The sequence below is a fragment of the Bos javanicus genome, chromosome 7, assembly GCF_032452875.1.
Source record: "Bos javanicus breed banteng chromosome 7, ARS-OSU_banteng_1.0, whole genome shotgun sequence".
NCBI lineage: Eukaryota > Metazoa > Chordata > Mammalia > Artiodactyla > Bovidae > Bos > Bos javanicus.
In genome coordinates, this window is record NC_083874.1 from 74,708,888 (window position 1) to 74,734,709 (window position 25,822).

The 25,822-nt window shown below is 37.1% G+C and overlaps 3 protein-coding genes across 5 annotated transcripts in view; 2 read left to right on the forward strand and 1 right to left on the reverse strand.

Annotated features, from left to right (window-relative positions):
- CCNG1 (cyclin G1) lies at positions 1-7,320 on the forward strand. Of its 2 annotated transcripts, XM_061424260.1 has the most exons (7): positions 1-259; positions 1,503-1,766; positions 3,654-3,907; positions 4,463-4,541; positions 4,622-4,720; positions 4,940-5,134; positions 6,097-7,320. In XM_061424260.1, exons 2-6 carry the CDS (start codon positions 1,503-1,505, stop codon positions 5,129-5,131), a joined length of 888 nt encoding a protein of 295 aa, XP_061280244.1. In that variant the 5' UTR covers positions 1-259; the 3' UTR covers positions 5,132-5,134; positions 6,097-7,320. The 2 variants fall into 2 exon arrangements, with proteins under 2 accessions (XP_061280244.1, XP_061280245.1); XM_061424261.1 differs by lacking the exon at positions 1,503-1,766 and having other exon boundaries at positions 52-259.
- Positions 7,321-14,492: 7,172 nt separating this feature from the next.
- Positions 14,493-20,815, reverse strand: NUDCD2 (NudC domain containing 2). The gene is made up of 4 exons (XM_061424262.1): positions 20,315-20,815; positions 18,120-18,168; positions 17,751-17,902; positions 14,493-14,987 (listed from the first exon to the last, which is right to left on the reverse strand). Exons 1-4 carry the CDS (start codon positions 20,501-20,503, stop codon positions 14,904-14,906), a joined length of 474 nt encoding a protein of 157 aa, XP_061280246.1. The 5' UTR covers positions 20,504-20,815; the 3' UTR covers positions 14,493-14,903.
- Positions 20,816-20,912: 97 nt separating this feature from the next.
- The window catches only part of LOC133251605 (hyaluronan mediated motility receptor-like), a 33,432-nt gene continuing 28,522 nt past the window's right edge, over positions 20,913-25,822 (forward strand). The window contains exons 1-3 of one of the 2 annotated variants that reach the window (XM_061424259.1): positions 20,913-21,173; positions 24,325-24,423; positions 24,911-24,990. In XM_061424259.1, coding sequence (XP_061280243.1) covers positions 21,128-21,173; positions 24,325-24,423; positions 24,911-24,990 — 225 coding nt within the window. In that variant the 5' untranslated portion in view covers positions 20,913-21,127. Of the gene's footprint in view, positions 21,174-24,324; positions 24,424-24,907; positions 24,991-25,822 lie in introns of both variants that reach the window. The other variant, XM_061424258.1, reaches the window with a different exon arrangement.

Consider the following 25,822-nt stretch of genomic DNA (forward strand, 5'->3'; position numbering starts at 1 on the left):
AGAAAGCCCCGCCCTCCAATATATTACTCGGAAGGCCTGGCGCGGCCCCTTCGGCTCCGAACTGACCCAGAGAAGGGCAGTGTCGTCTCGGCGGCGCTGCAGAAACCCCCACCCAAGACGGCTCCCCCTCCCCGGGCCTGTCCCCTCTTGCCCGCGAGTCCTCTCGCCTCGTAGGCCTCTCGGATCTTATATCGTGGGGTGAGGTGAGAGCAGGCCCGGGGAGGGTGGTTACCGCTGAGGAGCTGCAGTCGCAATCAAGGTGAGCTGGGATTTCGGGGTTGATTGCAGGGTGCAGCTACGGAGCAGGGTTGGAGGCGCGGGGTGGGGGTAAGGGACCGGGATGGAGGATTCGTCTCGCGCCCTTTTCCTCGGTTAACTTTAGACCGAGCAACAAGTTCAGGCTAGTCCGAGCCTGGAGGGGCGGGGCCAGATTAGACCTCCCTAGGCGTCTTAATGTCAAGTTGGCGTGGTCCCAGGCACCATCCCGGGGGCGAAAGAGTTGGATCCATGAAGACTGTGACTCCACATTTGTCCACCTCTTCCGTCGCTCAACCCTGAAGATGCTCTGCTTCCTGCCTTTCGGTTGTTGGGGAGAGGGACTGTCCATATAGCCTGTGCCTGGGGCATAGTAGGCGTTCAGTATTGCCCTAAATTAATGAAACTCCCAGGTTCCTCTTTCAGGATGGATTAGCCTCCTGTCCCCACTGCGTGTGCTCTTAACACCTGAGTTTCCTTTCGTAACATCAATAAAAGTTAACAGTTGCTGAGCACTGAGTGCCAAGCACTATGCTAAACTCTTTAGTTGAATCATCTTGTTTAATCTTAACAGCCATTTAAAGACGCAGATATTGCCTCGTTTTACAGACTATAAATAAGCTCGTTAATATTGTCCAGGTGTTTATTAGGCACCTATTATATGTGCTAGATACCTGTGTACCTGAAACTGAACGTGTTAGTCACTCAGTCGTGTCCTATTCTTTGCGACCCTGTAGACTGTCGCCCTCCAGGCTCGGGCGTTCATGGAATTCTCCAGGCAAGAATACTGGAGTGGGTAGCCATACCCTTCTCCACAGGATCTTCCCAACCCAGGGATCGAACTGGTTTCTCTTGCATAGCAAGCAAATTCTTTACCTTTATTTCACATAAGTCTATGAAATGAGTAATAACCTATTAACAGATTAGGAACTGAGGACTAAGAAAAATTGACTAACTTGAATAGTTCACATTGTTACTAAGCGGCAGAGTACATACTACCGTCTAATTTCAAAGTTTGGGCATGAAGATTAGCATTTATTTATTTATTTTGAAAAGGCCGTCTAGGAAGTCACAATTTAGGATGGATGTAACCAACTGGTTGGGGAGGGGGAGAATAACAGATGGCCCTTGGCAATGACTGAGACTCACTAATAGCATTGAGAGAGGGGATGCTTGTGTTATAAGGCACCTGGCAGGACAGGAAGGGCTGTTCTTTCACTCCTTTCTGGGCTTTGTTCTATATATAGATGATAGAGGTACTGACAACAACTGACTCTCAGAAACTGCTACACCAGCTGAATGCCCTGTTGGAACAGGAGTTGAGATGTCAGCCAAAGGTCTGCGGCTTGAGACTAATTGAATCTGCACATGATAATGGCCTTAGAATGACTGCAAGACTGAGGGACTTTGAAGTAAAAGATCTTCTTAGTCTAACTCAGTTCTTTGGCTTTGACACGGAGACATTTTCTCTAGCTGTGAATTTACTGGACAGATTCCTGTCTAAAATGAAGGTATGTTTAAAGCTGCATTACCCTGAGTATTTCATGATTTTGCTCAATGTGTTTTGGACATGGTATTGCCAGCTTTGGGCTGGTATTCATAACTTGACCATTTTTTTGTTGTTTTCGGCAAGTAACCAAAACGTTGTGGTAATTCTGTGTACTATAGCATTGATGAATATTCTTCCTTTTAATCAAGAGTAATGCATCAGCTATTAAACTTAACTTCTGACATTGAATAATAGTCTAATATCAAATCATTGCAAAGCCTCTCAGTAGGAGAGCTGGCTGTTGTAAAATTTTAAAAGTCTTGTTTGATAGTCTGGGTATTTTCATTTTTTTACTGTTGTTTTTAAGAAATGTGTTAAAGGCAGAATGCTAGATTGTGGGTTAAAAATTAGAATTTTTTTTTTTCCTTTTTGTTCATGCTGTCTACCACCTGGTCAATAGAGTATATTTTTTGATCTTTGTTCATATATAATAAAGTTCCAACTGGTTTAGCCTTAAAGTTACCCAAGTCATGCCTATGCTTGGCATTTCCAGCCTAAGTTTGCATATAGTAGAGAGTATCTTCTGAAGGAGCAGATACACAGTTGTACCCTGTATTGGATAAGCAGGACATCTGTGTAGCTTTCAGAGTTTAATTGTTAAAAATACATCTGACTTCTCTGTGTCCATGGTTTTTGGCAGATAATGAGATAATGTGACACTTAAAATGAAACTCATGTTTTATTCAAAGTACCTAACAGAATGCAACATATACAGAAAGAGCTCAATGTTTGTTAAATGGTTCAAGAAACTTGTTCACAACTCTTTTAGACACCATGTGTAGGCACTACCTTTAATTCTAAATGTGTCACAGGTGAATGACATGCATCTGTTCCTCAAGTATATTATAATCTTAGTGGGAGTAATGTTTGCACTTACAACTATCATTAGTACAGGGAATAATAAGAAAAGAATTACATTATACTTCAAACAAAATATAAATATATTGCTGAAGGGGTTCTAAGAAGAGGAGAGCCCAAATACTGGTAAAAGCTTTTTAAAGCTTCAGTTGAGCTGAAACTTAAAGTGGATAGAGGGCTTCCCTGGTGGCTCAGTGATAAAAAATCTGCCTGCCAATGCAGGTGATTGGGGTTCAACCCCTGGTCTGGTAAGATCTCACATGCGGCCACACAACTAAGCTCATGTGCCGGAGCTACTGAGCCTGTGGTCTAGACCCCAGAAGCCGCACACCCTGGAGCCCATGCACTGCAACAGAGAAGCCACCACAATGAGAATCCCACACACCACAATGAAGAATAGGCCCCATTCTCCACAGCTAGAGAGAGCCCGCACAGCAAGGAAGACCCAGCATAGCCAAAATAAAGCTTTTTAAATAAACTGGATAGAATTTTGATTGTAGACATTCAGAAAATGATGGATAAATTTAAAAGCTTGGTAGTGAAGAGAGCTTTACAGGTACAGTAAACAGTGTCACAGTATTTAAAAACATTTCACAAGTATTACTACAAAGAAAACAGCCTGGAAAAACACAACATTCTGAAAAGAAATTTTGTGTATAAGCTGTAAGATATTTCAATCCTCATATGAGTCTTTGACCAAATAACTTACCGCTTATCATTCTTCAGTGATTTAAAAAACCAGAAGAACTAAGAATTGTTATGTGCTAAAGGCAAACAGTATGCTGCAACTTACTCCATTTACTCAAAAATTGGTTCCAAGTGGGTGCATATGGTTACAGCCTACAGGTGAGGCATCAGTGGATCTTGCTAAGTCCTTTGCCACTGAGAAATTCACCTCACAAATACATTTTTCTAAGTGATGGGTCTGAGTTCTAGATTATACTTTTTTTTTAATTGAAATAAGGTAGAGATGGACTTATTGTCTTTTCAGGTACAGCCCAAGCACCTTGGGTGTGTTGGACTAAGCTGCTTCTATCTGGCTGTAAAATCAACAGAAGAGGAAAGGAATGTCCCATTGGCAACTGACTTGATCCGAATAAGCCAGTACAGGTTCACGGTTTCAGACTTGATGAGAATGGAGAAGATTGTATTGGAGAAGGTGTGTTGGAAAGTCAAAGCTACTACTGCCTTTCAGTTTCTACAGCTCTATTACTCACTCCTTCAAGAGAACGTGCCACATGAAAGGTATGTGAGCTTTGTTTTCAACAAAGGAGATGTAGAAACCAGAATATTGTCTGAATGTTACATAAAATCAGTATGCTGGGAGAATTTCAATCAAGTAAAATGACAGCTAAGCCACTTGAGTTTCACTTCACTCTCCAGCAAAAGTGAGGAGACATTCAGTCAAAAGTAGCTTCTTGGAGTCTTTGAATTCTTAAGATGGTAAATTCTTTAACATTACATTTTCCATTTATAGGCTAGTTACAGAACCTAATAGGCAAGCATCGAACACGAATTTATGGAAAAAGAAATTTTCAATTCAAAAACAGATTTATTAAAATGAAAAGAAACCTTGGTAGTTGTAGAATAAATTTTTCTTTTTTGGCCCAAATTATTTAAAATTCATCTATGGTATCCTTAAGTTAATGTCTCTGAAGGAAGGAAACTTCTTCAAATAATTCATTTTTCTATGATAAGTGTGCATAATCTTCACTTTAAAATTGACTTCATTATTTTTCTAAAAATTTCTTTTGACTCGATGTAAAATTACCTACATAAAATTTCATTTTCTCTTTAAAGGAAGAGTAGCCTTAATTTTGAAAGACTAGAAGCCCAACTTAAGGCATGCTACTGCAGGATCATATTTTCTAAAGCAAAGGTAAATATTTTATAAAGATTAAATCTGTTTATATACCTATTTTCATATTCAACATTTACTTTAAAATGTATCTCTTTTAGCCATCTGTGTTGGCATTGTCTATCATCGCATTGGAGATCCAAGCACAGAAGTATATAGAGTTAACAGAAGGAGTAGAACGTCTTCAGAAACATTCCAAGGTATGTCAAGGTCATAGCCTAAATCCTATTCACAGCTGTAAAAAAAACTAAACCACTTGTTCCTAAAGTAAAGTGAGATGTCATGTGTTTGCTTGAAACTTAAGTAACTTACCCTTAAATTTTTTTGACACGGAAAGACATGTTAATAAGATTGTAATTATTAATTACTATAATGAAAACTATAGGACTATTAACATTTTTTTTTAAATTTACGTACAGATCAGTGGCAGAGATTTGACTTTCTGGCAGGAGCTTGTATCCAAGTGTTTAGCTGAATATTCATCGAACAAGTGTGCCAAACCAAACGTTCAGAAGTTGAAATGGATTGTTTCTGGGCGTACTGCACGGCAACTGAGGCATAGTTACTACAGGATAACCCACCTTCCAACAATTCCCGAAACGGTCCCTTAATTGGTAAATGTGGTTCGTAGTTATCCTCCACGTTAGAGAAAATTTTCTAATGCTATATAATTTTCTTCTACAATTCAAGAATATAAGTCTGAATTATTTTCAAAATAAACAAAATGGAGTTGGAATAGCAAAGGGGAAAATGACCTCACTGATCTAGTCAGCTAATATTTGAGGGCATGTACTACATTCGTGGAGAAGGAAATGGCAATCCACCCCAGTCTTCTTGCCAGGAAAATCCCATGGACGTAGGAGCCTGGTGGGCTGCAGTCCATGGGGTCACAAAGAGTTTGACCCAAATTAGTGACCAAGCACACTACATTCAAGGTATCAATACAACATCCCAAGAGTAAGGAATTATCTAAACTTTGATATATATGTTAGCCATTTCATTAAATTATCAGCTTACAAAGCCACATCCTCCTTAATAATGTAAACTTTAAAAGTAGCACTAAAACAGTATTTTTTCCCTAATTGCATATCATTTTGTTACATGTAGACTCCACCTTTAGTTCATTTAAAGTTACACAAGCCTGAGTAAAGGAACAGGACCAAAATTTTGAACCATACATTGAACTCATTTGAGACTATTAGCTTATTAGGAAAATCAGTATGAACTCAGGTGTTACACTCAAAGAAAAATAAGTTAGGACAGGTGGTTTCTACACTGGGTCTTTGGAAACTGCCAGGGTGTCTCAGCACTGTAGTTGTGTATCATTGCTCTAATAGTTGAACAGTGGAAAGTATTTACATGCATAAAAAATGTAAACCTCCTCAGGAATATATGATAGACTTTCTTACCATCTAAGTTTAACTCACTGTGGTGATTTAACTTTCTTCCTACCAAAACTAAATGTGAACATAGAACACATCTACATAAGACATGATTATGAATCTTAGATATTTTAACAGGTAGTAAAATTTGTTTGGCAGACTTCTAATAACTTGGTTTTTTGTTTGTTAAATAGGATGATTACAGCAACAACAAACTTCTGAAGCCTTTCTCCACAATCCTGAGCTGTGGATTCCATAATATTATAACGGATTTAAGCTGTGAAGCCTCAAAACATCACAACTAGATTAGCATCGGTGTTCTCAGATTTGGGAAAACTGCCTAATTAACATTACCCTATAGTGGAATTACTCAAATTTGAATTCACCTATGAAACATACAAATCAAAGTAACAGTATAAATGTGAAATGCAAATGACAAGCCTGGAAAGGTAAACTGTGAATCTTCATTTCTAACATTGATCCAAGTTTCTATATTGGGTCAATATATTGTATTTAGGTGGTGTTTAAAAAGGGTAACCTACTTAAACTATGAGGTTTACATCAAAACCACCATTTCACAAATGCACTTTTTAAGGCACAATAAGGGTCACTATTCTAGACAGTGAGAATAGTTAGTTTCTTGGCACCTATAATGCAAGTAATTATTAACCCAGAGATGTGGACCTTACTGCTACATAGAAATCACATTTAAATTTGAGGGCATTTATGTAAAGCAAAACTACCAACTCATTAATTTTGGCATGTTATCTTTAATATTTTTCTAGAAAACAGGTGATGTTTGTATCCATGATTTTAAAAGTTTTATATAAAATTTACTGCCTCAGTCTAGTCCCATCAAGAAAATTAGTTTTTACTGTACTAGTAACTCAAAACAAATTAGCGTCACTCTGAAAACTTTTTAACACTCCATCAGTTTTTACTGAGGACTGTTTTTATAAAACTTGGTTCTAACTTAGAATTTTGCTTAAAAGGAAGAGAATATACTTACATTAATTGCCCCTACTGTGTGCCAAAAGCAAGTATTAGGAAAGATAAGTAGGCATCTTCATAAGTATAAGGTTGCTGAGGTGTAGTGTTTGGAGATCTACAGGGTTAAAGTGTTGCAGAGAGTTACTCAGTGCAGTGTGTAGCCTGAATCCATCCAGGATGGCTGCACCCAGTTTTGACATCATTTTATGGCTATAGAGGCATCAGAAAATAAACCAAAGACCCACAGTGTATCTCATACTTGGTAAACCATGTTTTATGGATAACTTTACAGTTTTCCCAAAATACTGATACATTTCAATATTTTGAATACATCAGTGTTAATTTTGAGTTGCCAGAGGTAACCTAACCAACTCCCATTATGTTTTGGTACTAAGGGATATACCTTTCAATAAAGTTACTGAAATGCATTCCTTTGCCAGGTGGTTTTCTATTTGTTCCTCTTCTAACTATTTTGGCAATGTGATAATAGCACCACAATAAAAAGCTGTCTCCACTCACTTTAAATTTAGCACTAAAGTACAAGGCATGGTGGGCTTCCCTGGTAGCTAACTGGTGAAAAATCCTGCCAATGCAGGAGACATAGGTTTGATCCCTGGTCTGGGAATATCCCCTAGAGAAGGAAATGGCAACCTGGGAAACTGTATTCTTGCCTGGGAAATCCCATGGACAAAGGAACCTGGTGGACTACAGTCCGTGGGGTCACAGAGAGTCAGACATAACTTAGAGACTGAACAACAACAAGATACATGGTAAGGAAAAAAGTTATGATAGTATAGCTATTACCTAATTGACACTTTGCTTTCTAGTGGTTTTTTAAAGATAAACACAAGATGATGACAAATATGCTTAATATGCATCAAAAACTTGCTTTATGCATTGTTGGTCACTTTTATTATTTAGGTTCCATTGTATGGGCATGCCAAGTCACTTCAGTCATGTCTATACTCTTTATGACCCTATGGACTGTAACCCGCCAGGCTCCTCTGTCCAAGAAATTCTTCAGGCAAGGACACTAGAGTGGGTTTCCATGCCTTCCTCCAGGGCATCTTCCCGACCCAGGGATGGAATCCGTGTCATAATCTTACGTCTCCTGCATTGGCAGGTGGGTTCTTTACCACCATCGCCACATGGACTACCCCATCACTGTTACAACTGTCCTTAATACTAAATCACCCTCAGATTCAGCCCATCTGTAGTTGTGTGACTTTCTTACCTAATTAAACAGGATTCCAGCAGGTGGTTGGTAATGACAGGCAACCACCAAGTATTGTATTAGTCTGGTTAGACTGCTTGTTAATTATTAATATATGATTTTGAACTGTTCATTTAACTAACAAGCTAGAAAGTAGATACTGTAAGGAATTACTGAATAAAGAAAAACTTATAAAAGAAGGTTCCTATTGTATTTGACTCAGGTTAGATTGAATAATCCTTGTTTTCATAAGTGCTGTTTTTTAAAATAGGCACTTTAACCTTTTCTAAATTATGTGGCATACTTTTTAAAAACTAGATATTTCTGATCTAACATTTGTGGTTAGCAGTGATGGTTTTTACTGTCAGGTACTATTGTCAGATATTTTAGATGAATCATTTCATGTTATTCTCCAAACTGAATGAGAGTATCCCATTTACAAATAAACCAGAACAGCAGAGCAGGTAAGAGATAAGCCCAAGGTCACATACCTGTACTTGGATGTGAGATTCAAATCCAGGCAATTGTGACTCAGGCTATGTTCCTAAACACTCTGCGCATTACTTCCCAAAATAGATTAAATGGACTTATGTGAAATTGTATCAAAGTTAATAGAGTAAAGTATATTAAAAAATGATAAAAGAATTCACCAAGATATGAGTCTTAAATATGTATGCACCTAACATCAGAGCTTACAAATACAAGAAGTAATACAAACTAACAGCAGTGAAAGGTCATATGGACAAAGCTTCAGTTGCAGGCTTAAAAGATTCCACTCAGTAACGTATAGTACTAGAAAATCAACAAGGATGTAGGACTGAAAAGTACCAACAACCATATGGATCTACTTTATTTAAAATTCATCCCAAAATAGAATAAGCATTCTTTTCAAGTGAATGTGGCATAGTCACCAAGAGAGAATATATCCTGGGTCATAAACAAAGAAATGAACTAAAATCATATAAAATGTGTTCCCTGACCATAAAACTAGAAAAGAGTTAAAGGGACAATCTCCAAACACTTGGAATTTAAATAAGAAACATCTATGAATAATCCATGCCTGTAAGGGAAAGTCTAAAAAGAGAATGTATTTTGAACTTAATGAAAATATCAAAATACATGGAATGCCGCTAAAGCAGTGCTTAGTAATCATAGTATCAATCATTTTTGTTAAAAAAGGTCTCAAAACTAGTAAATTTCTATTTTAAGAAACTAGAAAAAGAGCAAAATAAACCCAAAGCAAGCACAAGGAAGTCTGAAGAAGGATGTGTAAAAAAAAAAGTGTATGAAACTGAAACAATAGGGCTAATTAAAATTTAAAAATTGGGGTTTGAAAAGAGCAACAGATAAACTTCTAGCAAGACTGATAAGAAATTTTAGGAATGAAAAGGATGGGAGAGAGAAGCAGGTTCAAAATTAGAAAATCAATATAATCCACCATACTAAGAGTCTAAAGGAAGAAAAAAAAAAGGATCAACTCATATAGAAAAAAGCATTTGAGAGAATTCCAGTCCACTCATGAGAAAAATCAGCTAACAATTAATAGATGAGAATTTCCTCAATCTGATAAAGGTCATCAATGAAAGCATACAGTTAACATAATACTTAATGTTAGAATGCTTTCAAAACTAACATCTAGAACAAGACAGGGATGGCCATTTCCACCACCTCTTTTTTTCTAGCAAGTACAATGAAGCAAGAAAAGGAAACAAAAGACTACAAACTAGAGCAGACAAAAACTTTCCTGTCTGTGGTTTATGCAAAAATTTCCAAGGAGACAACTATCAAAGTCACAGGATCAAAAAGTTTCAAAAGGAAATAACTTACAACATCTTCAGAAAATGAACACTTAGGAATAAATATAAGATGTAAAGGTTCTAGAAGCAGAAAACAATAAAATGATCTAAATCAGAGGGGCTAAATGAAGAGGATGCCCCATGTTCATGGATCAGAAGACATGCTATTCCAGTGGAAATTTCAGGACTTTTTGTTGTAGATAGACTAGCTGATTCTAAACTTTACATGAAAAAGCAAAGAAAATTAACACAGCGAAACCAATTCTGAAAAAGTTGAAGGAATCATGCTACCCAATTTTAAGACAAAGCTACCATTGTCAAGGCAGTGTTGTATTTGTGAAGGGAAAGACACACCGATTCATGGTATAGAACAGAGACCAAAAACACCCATATAAATAGCAACTGATTTTTGTGAAAAGTGCAAAAACAATTTAATGGAGAATGAATACCCTTTTCAACAAATGATTTTGAAACAACTGGATATCTATATGCTAAAAAATGAAACTCCACCTATATTTCACAGCTTCTCCACAAAAAAAAAAAAAATAGGTCACAGATCTAAATGTAAAAGATAAAAATATAAAACTTTTAGAAGAAAACATTGGGAAGAAAATCCTCGTAACCTGGGATTTCAAAATTCTTACACATGACACCAGAAGCATGATGAATTAGCCTATATCAAAACAGCATTCAGGCTTCAAAAGGCACTGTTGAGAAAGTAAAAATCATACAAAAAGAAAATATATGCAAATCATATATGATAAAGGGCTTGTCTCCAGAATATATATAAGAACTTTTACACTTCAATATTAAAGAGGCAGATAACCCATTAAAAATGGGCAAAGGATCTGAATAGACATTTTTTTCAAGGAAGATACACAAATGGTCAATAAGTACAAGATAAGATGTTCAACATAATTAGCCATCAGAGAAATGCAAATGAAAACCACAGCATGATACCACTCCACATTCACCAGGATGGCCAAGATCAAAAAATCACGTAACAAGTATTATGGAGAAACTGAAACTCATACTGCTGGTGAGAATGTAAAATGGTGTAGCTGCTTTGGAAAACAAACATGATTGGAAAACAAACAATCCTCCTCAAATGATTAAACATAAAATTTTTGAAAAACTTGAGATTACACTCCTCTGTAAGGAAATAATAGATGTACATAAAAATTTGTAGTTCAATGTTTATAGCATATTCATAGTAGCCAAACAGTGGAAACCTCCCAGATGTCCATCAACTGACAAATGGGTAAATAATGTGGTAATCATACAATGGAATATCATCCAGCCAGACAGAATGAAGCGCTGACATTCTAGAACATGGATGAACTTCTAAAACCTTATGTAAGTTAAACCAGAAACAAAAGACCACATTATGACTCCATGTATATGAAATATCCGTAACAGAGAAATCTGAGGTGAAAAGTAAGTAGTGATTGCTTGAGGGGGTTGGGTATATGTGTGGAGGGTGATAGTTAAGAAAATACAGGTTTCAGGGATTTCCCTGGTGGTCCAGTGGTTAAGAATCTGCCGTCGAGTGCAGGGGGCCTGGGTTCAATCCCAGGCAGGGAACTAAGATCTCACATGCCACAGGCAACTAAGCACCACAGTGAAGACTCAGCACAGCCAAAATATAAGAGAAAAAAATATGGGTTTGGTTTTTTTGAGGTGATGAAAATTAAAGTTGACTATGGTGATAGTTGAATATATGACTATACGAAAAACCACTGAGAAATTATATACTTTTATGAATAAAGTATATGGGATGTGAATTCTCTCTCAAAGCTATCTTTTAAAAAGGATTACATATGATTCTATTTCAATGAAATTCTTGAAAAAAACAAAATATAGAGGCAGAGACTAAAATCAGTGGACTCCAGGGTTTGACGCTAGGAGTAGGGTATGACTATAAAGAGAACATGAAGGAGATTTTGTGGTGATAGAACTGTTCAGTTTCCTGATTTTGGAGGTGTTCACACGTATATCTAGACTTCCCTGGTGGGTCAGATGGTAAAGCGTCTGCCTACAATGTGGGAGACCTGGGCTCAATCCCTGGGTTAGGAAGATCTCCTGGAGAAGGAAATGGCAGACCACTCCAGTACTCTTGCCTGGAGAATCCCATGGATGGAGGAGCCTGGTAGGCTACAGTCCAAGGGGTTGCGAAGAGTCGAACATGACTGAGCGACTTCACTTTCACACATATATCTATGTAAGTTAAAATTCACAAAACTACAAACAAGTTAATTTTACTTATGTTTATTCAAAATATATTTTAAAAAGTTTTAATGTCAAAAAGATAAACCAATTAAAAAAAAAAATCTCTTCCCCATTCATCCTTTAAGTTATTGGGCAAAATGAACAACACAGCTATCTTGCCAAAGGGTGTGCCTGGGCTGTAGTGGACAAGTGGGGCATCAAAAACCAAGCAAGTCAAACAGGTACCTCTGCTTAGCACAGGGTGTTGAAGGCTGAGCAGACTGAGAAAGGCATTCGCATGGGAAGATGACCTAGAATGGGGAACCAAATATATTAAGGATAACAAGATCAGGTATCTCACGTTGAAAGTTTTGTATAATGGGAGAGAGTAAAATGAACCCCATGGGGTCAGAAATCAATGTTTAAGTGTGAACTCATGGTTTTCAACATACGTGTAGACATAAATGTATAGATGTAAACATATGCATAATACACACACACAAACAGCAACTGCTAACAGATCCTGGTTTCTAAACACCATTCTTCACAGAGAACCAGGACTCTGGAAAAATGGCTGATTCTTGGCCAAGGGTAGGGAAGGCATAAGAAGCCTGGAATATCTTATGCCAGAGAATGAGAAATTGCTCAAATAATAACAGAAACATGTCAAAAGGACATAAAAGCCATCTACAAGAAATTTCCACTGGCCAAATCTAGAAAAATTTTGAGGATAAAAATGGGAATAATAGATTTTTACTCAATGAATAAAGTGGAAATAATGAGTGTGTATTATATAAGACATACATTTAAAGCTTGATGAGAAACAAGGTAATACTTTGAAACTACATCACACAAAATATACTTAAGTCATAAGCATGAAAGAATGGCTTTGTAGTGGAGAAGATGGGCAGACACCACTTCATCAATGATCTAAGTGTAGCTGTCCCTCAGCTTCTGCAGGGTATTGGAGCCAGCAATCCCCTCAAACATCAAAATCCACAGATGTTCAATAATATGACATCATGTTTGCATATAACCTACATATAATCTACCCACATCCTCCCTGATACTGTAAATCACCTCTAGAGTTATAATACCTAATAAAATACAATGTAAATACTATATAAATAGTTATAAACACAACATAAATGCTATGTAACTAGTTTCTTGTTGCAAGGCAAATTCAAGTTTTGCTATTTGGAAGCTTCTGCACTTTTTTTTTTTTTTTTAACTATTTTCTATCCTTGGTTGATTGAATCTGAGAGTTTGAAAACCACCAATATGGCAGGCCAACAGTAAACACTATCAGAAAAAGGGTGAACTGTAACCAGTAACTTGTGACAGGATGCAGTAAGAACACAGTATCACTTCTCTTCTGCAACGGTCAGACTCATAACCTGATTCTCATCGTGTAGAAATATCAGACAAAACACACCATAATAGATGTACAAAACTAGCCTGTGATCTTCTAAAGTGTCATGGTTATAAAAGTCAAGGTTAATATGAAGACTTTTTCCAGTCTGAAGCATACTAAAGACCCCTGATATCAAAAAGTGAGAAATGGGGAATTCCATGGCAGACCAGTAGTTAGGATTCATTACTCTCACTGCTGGGAGCCTGGGTTCAATTCCTAGTCAGGGAACTAAGATCCCACAAGTGGTGCAGCACAACCACAGAAATAAAACAAAAGGCAAGGCATGATTCTGACTGGATCCTTTTGCTATAAAGAACATTACTGGGACAATAAGCAAACTTGAATGGAATAAATGTCCAGAATTAGGTGGTCATAATGTGTCAGTGCTAAGTTCCTGATTTTAATGGTTGTATTTGAAGCTATGTAGGAGATGTCCTTTGAAGGAAATACACACTAAAGTACTCAGAGGTGATGGGGCATCATGTTATCAACTTACACAAAAACCTGGAGAATCAGGAAGAAGACAAGTCTGTGTGCTTTACTTGTAACTTCTCTATACATTCAAGACTATTCAAAATATTTAAAATTAGAAAGGACAAAAAGGATGAAAGAAAAAATTTCAAGACAATTCTTACCTATATGCCTGGATCAATGAAGATCAAAAAGATATCACTGAGTTATACTCATTGACTGTGTTTCTTGTCCCTAACAAAGGATTCACCAATAACCAAATTTGCTTCAGTGCTTCCTTTTGCATTAGTCTATTCTTATTGATACGTTTTTAGCTACTTTTCAATTTCTTGACATAAAGGCATCTCTCAAAGAATAATATACTAATTCAGAAATTTTCAGTAACTCTTAAAATTAACTTAGAATATATTCATGAATTATTTTTTCCTTTCTGAAAGTTTTCTTCAGTAATACAATTTCCTTGTGTGAACTGGTACACTTAGACAAAGGGGTACACAATTCCTATTTAGAAAAATTTATTGAACATTATTCCTGCATCACAGTTATTGGAAGAAAAACTTAATATTCCCTGAAGGCACCCTGTCATTTTACATGATCTATACCCTAAAACTTTTTGTATTAAAAATACAGGCTAAATATGAAATTAGTAAAGTGCAGCATATAAAACATCATGCTGAGCAAAAACAAGTCCAAAATAAAAGTTACCACGTATCAATAGAATAGTTTCCACAGTATTTAAGATGTTTCCTATGTAAATCATATTTGAATGCAATTTTTAGAACCATATTTAAATGTATTTTGCAATTTGTTAACTAGGTATCCCCATTTTTATTCCACCACATAATCTGTTCCTCTGATTAAGTTGGCAACATCTGCTAGGATCCACAAAATGCAGCAAGAAGGTCACAGTTATTTCTCAAGATTCGAGAAATCTGGTCCACCCTTAGTGTAGTTTCCTGAGATTTCTGCTCCACTGAAGTCAAAACCAGGATTCTAAAAGACATGGAAAAAAAAAAATTCAGATAAAATTAAAAGGAAAAATATAAATAAGCCAAAAAGAAAATGGTAAAAAGATATAAACTGGCAACTGACAAAAAAGGAAATATATTAATAAATGGCCAATAAACATGAAAAGATATCCAATTTCACTGTAATCGCCAAATGGAACCTAAAACTATGAGATTTTTTTCAATTTTCATATTTACAAATATTTAGAAGATTAGTATGCATATTATAATGTTCACAAGTGTATGGGCAAACATATTCTTTACCATCAGTATATAAACAGATTTTAATAATTAGCATTTTTTTGAGAGCTTATTATAGGCCAGGCAGGGTTCTAAGAGGTATATATATATACACTAAAATATTCAATTCTTGTAACAGTCTTATAGAGGAAGTACTACCTCTGGCTTCAGTTGTTTAAGAGGCATTTTATCTATTCAACAAACATATATTAAGTTGCTACTGTTTAGAAGACACCATGAACGGCATGCAGAATTTAAGAGTGAACAAAATAGACAAAAGATCCCTGTTCTGGTGTATATTCTAACAAGAGGACAAATAATAAACCCTAAGCTACCTGGTGCATGGGCCAGCACACTTTTTTGTGAAGAGTCAAGTAGTAAATATCAATACTTTAGGCATTGAAGGCCACATAGTCTCAGTCACGGCCAAGACTTAATTCTGCTGCTGCTATATAAAAGACAATACACAAACAAATGAGCATAGCTGTGTTCCGGTAAAACATTTCCTTCAAAAGCAGGCAGTGGGCTGGATTTGACTGCTGGCTATAGTTTGTCAGCCCCATGATGCAGTATATTAAAAGTCAGTAAGTGTTATAGAAAAGAAAAAAGATGTAGGGTAAAGTAAGGAAAATGAGGAAATTAGAATATTTAAATAGGATCATCAAAATATGCTTCATTGAGAAATTGCTGGAAAACAGTGAAGAAATCAGGTAAACTTTGGGAAAAGAGCACTGCAGTCAAAAGGACAGAGGAATGGTCAGGCATGTTTAATAAAAGGCAGAAATGCCAGCATGGCTAGAGCAGAATGAATGAGAGGGGCAGCAGCAGGACAGGAGATCAGAGACGTCAGGGAGGACCAGATGAGTCTGGGCCTTGTAAAAGACTTTGTCTTTTACTTGAGTGAAAGAGTTCTGAGAAGTAATATTGTCTGATTTACATTTTAAAAGGACTGCTCTAGCTGCTATTTTCACAAGACTGCAGCTTGGCAAGGGTAGAAGTAAAGAGAACAATTAAAAGGTCATTAAGAAACACTTTCCTGGTGGCACAGTGGATAAAAATCTGCCTGACCAATGCAGGGTTCACGAGTTCAATCCCTGGTCCGGGAAGATTCCACATGCCAAGGAGCAGTTGAGCCTGTGTTCTAGAGCCAGGAAGCCGCAACTACTGAGCCCATGGGCTGCAACTACTGAAGCCTACACACTCTAGGGCCTGCAAGTCCCAACTAAGGAGCTCCTGTGCTGCAACAACTGAAACCCGTGCATCCAGAGCCTGTGCTCTGCAAGCAAGAGAAGCCACCGCAATGAGAAGCCAGTGCACTGCAACTAGAGAAGAGCCCCTGCTTTCTGAAACTAAAGAAAGCTGGTGTGCAGCAATGAAGACCCAGTTCAAGCCAAAAAGAAAACCGGCTAGGGGGAAGGTCATTAGACTAACCTAAGCAAGACTTTAAAGGTGGTCCAGGTGAAAGTGGTGGTAGAATGGTGGTGATGTGCAGTCAAATTCTAAACATACCTAGAAGGCCGTGACAGTAAGGCTCCTGACAAGCAGGGTGTGAGACAAAGAGAAGAGTGGAGGATGATTCCCCAATGTTGTTCCATCAGAACAACCAGTTTCTATCAGATGAGATGAGAAGGCCAGAGGTACAACAAATGTGTGAGGGAAATTAGGAAGTTCACTTGGATATGTTGAGTTGGATATGTCTGTTAAACAGCCAAGATGTTAAGTAAACAGCTGGATACGCAGTTCTGACATTCTGTAAAAAGTCTAGGCTAGAGACATACATTTGGGAATCATCATCATTTATGTAGAAATTATCTATCAAAACTTTAACAGTGCTTTGATCCAATAATTCTCCTAGATAGCTATGTTAAAGCAAAATGTGAGTATTTTCAGAGATGAAAGCACAAACTTTGTTTGAAATAGACACAGAAAAATCTAAATCTCATCAAAGAGGAAGAGCTAAGTAAAAATAATACACTTAAACTAGGAAACACTCTAAAGCAATTAAAAGGAATGAATTTTATCCACATGTACTAGTAGGGAAAGAGACCTAAGACATATTATTAAATGAAAAAGCTACATGATGATACATACTGTGTGATCCTCCACTTATATTAAAAAAAACAAAACAATAAACTCAATGTATTGAGATGAGAATGAGACAGAGATACCGAATGGGAGATACTAAAGGGCCTTTCACTTTTTTACACGACGTATGTACTGAGAGAATTTTTATCAGTTTATTCATGAACTACTGATGCAAACTAAATAAATTTAAACTTAGATATCACAGTGGTACAGATAAATTCCTCTGGGGCAGCAGGGGTGGGGTGGTGAGGTTAAATCCCTATATAGAAAGGCCAGTCAGTTTTCTAACCATTAAACTGAAAAAATTTATCTGAAGAATGCTAGCAATTTTTTAAAATGACGTTTGAGTTTTGATTTCAAGTAATAATTATTCTATGAGTTTAAGATGTTTAACTACACATATTCTTCAACTGATCTGACTTACTTCTTTCTGAAATCTCTCTAATGTAAGTTTTCTCTGCATTTGGTCTTGCACCCAAGGGTCAGCTGCATAATCAGATTCTAGAAGAGAAGTCCAACAATTTGCTGCATCTCTCTTCGTCTTTGTAAGAACAATACGGACCATTTTTCTATCCTCTAAACAAACAAACAAAAATCACAAAGAAATCAAAGTTCATCATTAATTTATATTTTCAGAAACCTAATTAGGAAATGTTGACATACAATTGTTTTCAATACATTCCTTTACTATAGCTTACAAAGTTGCAAATCTACAGCAGGGGGAAACATACTAATTTCCAAGACAAAATTAACTTTTAAAAAGATTCTAAGAAATGTAATAGATTACCCTTACCCAGAGTCCATGTTCCCTCATCAGCTATTGTAGAGTCAAAGAGTTTGCCCTGAAAAATAAACATATGAGGTACTAAAAGAAATTCCATTAATTTTCATAAAGTTTTCTGGATTTAAGACTTCCCTTACTTCCTATCTAATCTACATATAACTACTTAATTTGTTTAGAGTAGGGAGAACAAATTTTCTACCATTTCAACACATCGATAGGTGGCCAACCCTAAGTTCCTGCCTAGCGAGTAAAAGAGAACCTAGTTTACACGATGGAGTATATACTACAGTAAAGAACACAGAGCACTCTACAAAAAGATCAGGGCTCCTTAATTTTTAGAAGATGAAGAAATACTACTGATTGGTCAAATGTGATGTTAACATCTGAAGTGTGTTAACTTTACCAATAAACTACAAAAAGAACTCTCCTACAGATATTAAGGAAAAATATCTTAATATAAACTTTAAAAAAAACTGGTTCAATCTCTTTGTAAGGCAGTTTAGCATTAAAAGAAAAAAAAAATGAAAGCACACATATCCGTATATACCTATGATGTCAGATGAGTTGTGACTGATTTTTCAGAAACTCTTGTTTTAAGAAAGAACTAAGTAAAACATAAGTTTAAAAGAGATTGCACCTGCTCAAATCCAATTTGATTTGTTGCTACTTACCAAATTTTAGCTTTCGGAAATGAAATTAACATGTCACATTAAAAAAAGAAAACAGTCTTTTCATATGTCAATTCAGGGGGTGGGGGGGGGTGTGAATACTACTTGTATAAATGTACCTAAAATCCTAAAGACAGAGTTATTGCCAAATTCCCTGCTGCTGCTAAGTCCCTTCAGTCGTGTCCGACTCTGTGCGACCCCATAGACGGCAGCCCACCAGGCTCCCCCGTCCCTGGGATTCTCCAGGCAAGATTCTGGAGTGGGTTACCATTTCCTCCTCCAATGCATGAAAGTGATGTCGCTCACTCGTGTCCGACTCTTCGCCACCCCATGGACTACAGCCCACCAGGCTCCTCTGTCCATGGGATTTTCCAGGCAAGAGTACTGGAGTGGGGTGCCATTGCCTTCTCTGCCAGATTCCCTAAGTTACTGCAATTACTAAAGTAAATTTGAAATGTAATTTGAAATCACCATTCAGTAAATTATAAATAGCACAACTATTCAGAAAGGTCATCAAGAGCCAAGCTGATATAAATCAGTGTCTTTCACATAAATCTTCCTTTTCTGAGACACTCAAAACACTTTCATATTAAGATAATAATAGGAACATGTAGTGCAAGCTTATTACATATTAGTTATTACCTACTCCAAGCTCTTCATTCATAGATACCATGCTACTTTTAAAATAATCCTATAAGAAAGGTACTATAATTATCCCACTTTGGGGATGAAGGCTTAGACAATGAATAATCTCTTTGCCCAAGGTTACAACTGGGAAAATGGCCAAGCCAGGTATACTCTCAAGCAGTCTCCCTTCACCATTACACAACACTGCCATCAAATATCTGGGGCTTCTAAGCTGAAGAAGAAATCTAACTTCAAGTTAACTGAATTAAACTATACATTTTAACAAGGAAGAAATGGGTCCCAGACCCAAAGGATACTGATAAGAATAAAAGGGATATCCATCACTTTCTTCACAACTTCTTGACCACCGGCTTAAACACTCCACAAACTTACAGAATTTTTCCAATTTTAGATGAGAAAATAAATCAACGGACATCACTTCCAAATCCTCAACCCAACATCTTTATTTTCGTTTTTCATTTCCTATAACCTTCTATGTATTTATTGATTTAATTATGCCTCCCTGCGTAAAGGAACAGTATCTGGCTCGTTCACCGCGGTCCTCCCAGCACCAAGATCAGTGCCTGGAGGTACAGATGTCAAAAATATTTGTTTTCCTTCAACGATCTAGTTAGGCAGTTCTCAGTGAAGACCCGCAGAGGAGTTTCATTTGGCTTACAAACAAAGCAAGGTAAACTGGCTAGTTTCATGCCAACTTCAAACAACGAACGGCCCTGAGGTCAGGGGCTCCGACCAGGCCAAAATCAGGGCAATCTTATTCACCCTTCGGCCAGCCAGAGAGGCCTAACGGCCTTCCAGCAATCTTTCCACGGAAACCATGAACTTGAGGACTCCGGAATTTGGGGAGGCCGGGAAGAAAATGAGCACAAGCCCCGACCTAGCTGCTACCTTGAGGATCTCGCGGCCACCCACGGCCAGCGCTACATGCCGGCTCTGCAGGCCGCACTGGATATCCTGGGCGCGAGTGCCTGGCGGCACCTCAACTTCAATGAACACCTCCTCCAAGGTCTGGTACCACTGGCCCCACGGCGTTCCGCACGGAACCACCCCACTGCGCTCCTCAAACGGGGCTGACATACTCCAGTCGCCTCCCGGAAGCGGTGGCACCGAGCAAGCGGAGTTCACGCCCGGAATCCCCGCCTTGAGCCACACCCCGGCTGTCTCCGCTCGGGTCACTGCACATGCGCAGAAATGTAACCTGCGGTCTCCGCTTGAGTGCGCGTTTCCCTTTCAGTTGGCCATTGAGGAGGCCGGCAGGACCCAGGTTTAAGGAACTGAAATCCAGAAAAGTTCGCATCTAAGGAACGATGGAAAAGGGGTGGACCCAGAGAAGTTAGAATTCATTACACTGCCACCAATATGACGTCAAAAGCGACGGAAAACTCGCTGGTGTGAACTGCGCTTGCGCAAACGCGGCTAATGCGTAGTTACAATTGAGTAACGCCAGTACTGATTGGGCCAGTGAGCGAGAGGAGACAGTAGTAGCCTCCTATTGGATGGTGGCCTAAACGGGTCAAGTAATTGAACGCTGCGAGAGCCGAGGATGCAAGCTTTTTGGTCTTTGGCGTTCCGATTGGCTGACGTCGGTGGGCGGGAGTTAAGTGGGGCGATTTGAATTTGAAGCCAACAGGCCTAAACAACCCGCAGGATAGTAGCCGTAGACCGGTAGAAATCTTCGGTTTTGCGGAGCTGGTCGTCAGCATGTCCTTCCCTAAGGCGCCCCTGAAACGATTCAATGACCCTTCTGGTGCGTACGGGAAAAAGTGCTGGGGAACAGGATATGCTCTCACGCCCCTTGTCCTGCTTGGGTTCCCTTCATCAGAGGCAAATAGGCGATTTTTACGGCTGGGATGGGGCTCGTTAAATCGATCCATTTTCCTGAAACACATGCTAAACATTTAGTACTTGCCAGGCACTATTGAGGTTAAGGATATAACAGTGAGCGAAGCAAAGTCTCTGCTCCATGGAGTTTAATTCAGTTGGAGAATGCAGCCAATATACAATTAGTGCTGTGGAGAAGCTAAAGCCAAGGGAAGGGAATAGGAATTAGGAAGCATTGGTAGCTGTTGATCAAGTCCGGAGTCCTCACTTGTGTATATGTGTGCGTATATACACATACATATATTTTACTATTGCTTTTGGTGTGGACTTGTGAATTTCTTTTGAATGTCCCATTCAGGCGTAAAAGAAGAAAGATTGGTAAAGGCAGTTTATAGGTATAAAATTATGGCAGTAGCACTTACTGAAAACACTATAGATGAAGTAAAGGGAGCAATTCCCCCAAATCCGTAATATTCATTATTTTATCCATAAAAGAATGGAAGCTTACATTTGCTCACTGTCATACAACCGAACTGGCAGAACAGGGGCCTGAAACCAGGCCTGCATGAATCCATCCTGTGCTCCTGAGCCCAGTGGATGCTAACTGTATTCAGGGACTGTGCTAAGGTCTTCCCTACTGGGTCTGGTTTATTCTTTCCAACAGCCAGGGGAGGCATGTACAATTGTTCTCATTTTACAGGTGAGGAAACTAAGGGGGGTTGTAACTACTGAGCAGCCTGCAGGTGACAGAACTTAACATCACAGCTCATGATTTATCCATTATAATGTACACTTTTTAAGTCTCTCATTACATCTTAATTTCTGTCAAATAACATACAAACGGAAATGAGCATCACCCTGCTCACAAAAGAAGGCCAGTGAAGAATTGGATCAACACAAGCTTATTTTTTAACTAAAGACTTAAGCACCATATAATTTGTCAAACATGCAAAGAATTACTCTGAGTTATGTCATTGTGTCCTTTTAGGAGATTTGTTTGCTTTATAATATATTGAACTGGTTTTGACAATTACATAAAACTTGAGGCTCACAGCTTTACTAATAATAAGTGACCATTTATTTGATGCTTAGTGTGTGTATTAGGCACTGCAATGATTTTTATGTTACTCCAGTAATCCAAACAACCAAAGTATGAGGTAGATACTATTTTTTTAGCCCTGTATCATGAATGAAGAACAGTGTCAAATAGAAATAACTTTCCAAGGGTCTTAAAGTTAGATTGGAAAAGGAGAGAGTATAATGTTCTTATTCATCATTTTCTCCCTGTGGCTACAAAGTACCTGGCCCATACTGTTATCATACCAGATTTACTATTGCTTTTGGTGTGGACTTGTGAATTTCTTTTGAATGTCCCATTCAGGCGTAAAAGAAGAAAGATTGGTAAAGGCAGTTTATAGGTATAAAATTATCATACCGGATTGGCAGACAAATGTGGATTTGAACCTTAATCTAACTGATTACTATACAAAACTCTGTTCCCAATCCTACATCCCCAGTGACTTTCTGTTTTCTCTGCCACCCTACTAAACTCTACCTTGAGGTAAATACTGAGGGTAGGGACGTGTTTGAGACTGTCCCTAACTTCAGGCAGTTTTGTCTAAGGTGGGAGATGGTTAAGTACATTAGTATAGGCCATTACAAAACTGCAGGAAGTTCTGCAATAGGAATAGTACATGCAAGCTGCTATGGAATGGAGGTTCTAGCTTGATGTGGGCATTTGGAGAAAATGGAAGAGGTGACATCCAGACTGAGATCTAAAGTAATTAAGAGCCAGATCTCAAGTCATCTTTGCATAAGTACATGGAAATACCTTTGATTTGAGACTCTAGTTACATGAGGTTATACAGTATAAATTGCTGGAACATAGAAATACAGTCTAGTGTAGTTTGTACTTTGCATAGCATGGCATTATAGATTTCCTAATGTACTGATATTAGACACAGATGGATCATCACTAAATTTTTATTCCAAGCTAAATCTTAAGGGCTAGACATTTTTAGTAGCATAATTTCTAAAATCTCAGTGACTCTCTTTGAATAGATTTGATTCCAAATATTTTATTTCTTAATTCAGTTCTTACTAACAGCTGTGTTGCTTGTTCTGACATGTTCATCTCAAGACTGGACGTGTCCATCCCAAGACTGTCTTTGTTGTTTTGCTGAGTTGTCTGTGTTCCTTTGACCTAACTGAAATAAATATCACTGGGAAGATAATGATACTGTTCTTCACAGAGAGGCCTACTTTATAATATCAAATGTGCTAATTTTACATTTGAAAATGAAGCATTTAAAAAAAATGTATTAGAGTATAATTGATTTACAATGTGTTAGTTTCAGGTGTGCAGCATAGTGATTCAATTATACATATATTTATAGGTTTTCAGATTCTTTTCCTATATAGATTATTACAGAATATTGAGTAGAGTTTCCTGTGCTATATAATAGGTCTTTGTTGGAGATCTGTTTTATATATAGTATTATGTGTATGTTAATCCCAAGCTTCTAATTTATCCCTCCTCTCCACATTTCCCCTTTGGTACATGTTTGTTTTTGAAATCTGTTTCTGTTTTGTGAATAAGTTACTTTATGTCATTTTTTTAATTAGGAAAGAAATTTATTAATGTATTTTTACATTTATGCTACTCACTTTACTATTACTTTTTTTAATTGAAGTATAGTTGATTTATGATATTGTGTTAGTTTTACGTGTACAGAAAAGTGACTCAATTATATTTTTTCTGACTTATTTTCTATTATAGGTTATTATAAGATAGTGAATATAATTCCCTGTGCTGTACAGTAAATCCTTGTTGTTTATCTGTTTTATGTCTAGTGGTTTGTATGTATTAATCCCATACTTATAATTTATCCCTCTACCTCCTACACCTTTGTAACTGTAAGTTTGTTTTTTGTGTTTGTGAATCTGTTTCTGCTTTGCATATGGATTCATTTGTATTAATTTTTAGATTCCACATAAAAATGATATATGATTTTTGTAAAACATGTTAACATGTAAGTCACATTAGATGAGATTTTAATGTTTTATTTTTCTTCTAGGATGTGCACCATCCCCAGGTGCTTATGATGTTAAAACTTCAGAAGTATTGAAAGGACCAGTATCCTTTCAGAAGTCACAAAGATTTCAAAAGCAAAAAGGTAATGGATCCCAAAATAGAATAATGGTTATATGATCTTGTAAATTTTGAAGTTAAGGATAACATTATTTAAATTTAAAGATGCTATAACATTTCTAAAAATATGAAGCTACAACTATATTTAAATTTTCTTAATTGATAGATATACAAAAGGGTCGACTTCTGAATAACACTTTTATCATTACACTGTCATATAACCAGAAAAATTAAGTAAGACACTCGCATAGACATGTAGTTTTCCTTTTGGTAATTACATTAATCCTCTTGGAGAATATTAGAGGGAATATTAGGAAAATCAAGAAAGTGTTAAAATGTGTAAAGAAATGTGTCATTTGTGCAACTAATTACTTGAAAATGTACAATCAAGAAAAGAATAATTTTATATTGCTTCACTAATAATTTCTATAGGGAATTTGGGAATTGGTATTTTGTCTGTACTTCAAACATGTAAGCACGAAACATGATCTGTACAATTCATTTTATAGCAGAATCACAACAAAATCTTAACGTTGACAAAGAAACTACCTTGCCTGTTTCAGCAAGAAAAGTCAAGACTTCAGGATTAAAGGTGAGGTGCCCTTATATTCTAGCTGGTTCATCAACTGTATCATAAAAACATTTCTGAAAGGTATTATATTTGACTAGAGTAAGTTCAGTTTATAAATTAAGGTAATCAATAAATCTATAAATGAGTAAAACATTATCATTGGAACTCTAGTAAGTTTTACTTATCAGCCTATGTCATTACTAAATATATTGTGTTTAAATGTACCCTTAGTTCAGAATTACAAAATGGTCTCCACTTCTCAGTCATTTCTATAGATGGATAAGCTATATAATACCTAGTGAGCCCTTAAAAATTATGTAATGCTTTGATTTTTTGAGTTATCATGATTTGACTTTACAAAGTAAGGGGAGGGTAAATATTGATGAAGGAAAAGAAAAAACCATTCTAATGTCCACAAGGGTTTGCCATTCAGAAACTGCCACGGAGTGGGAGGAGATTAAATCCTTAATATCTTTATGTTAGGACTTGTGCAGGAGTGTACTATTACTGTTTCCGTTAGTTCATAAAGCAAGTTGTACTTTCTTAAGGACTTGTACAACTTGGTATTTAAATGTGAAAAAGATTCAGAGTTGGGAAAGAGTTCCCAAGCTCTTTGGTTAGAAAACCAAAGCTATAAGCTAAGCTTATTCTTGTTTATTCACTTGACAATTACCTAAATCTCTTATTCTATTAAAAAAAAAAAAACAAAAAACTGTGGTTGTCCAGTATGAAAGTGGTAAACCACATGTAGCTACTCAGCACTTGAAAATGAAAAATTAGATTCTTAGCATTATTTGATTTTAATTAAGTCTGAATTTGGCAATAAGGGGTTCATGATCTGAGCCACAGTCAG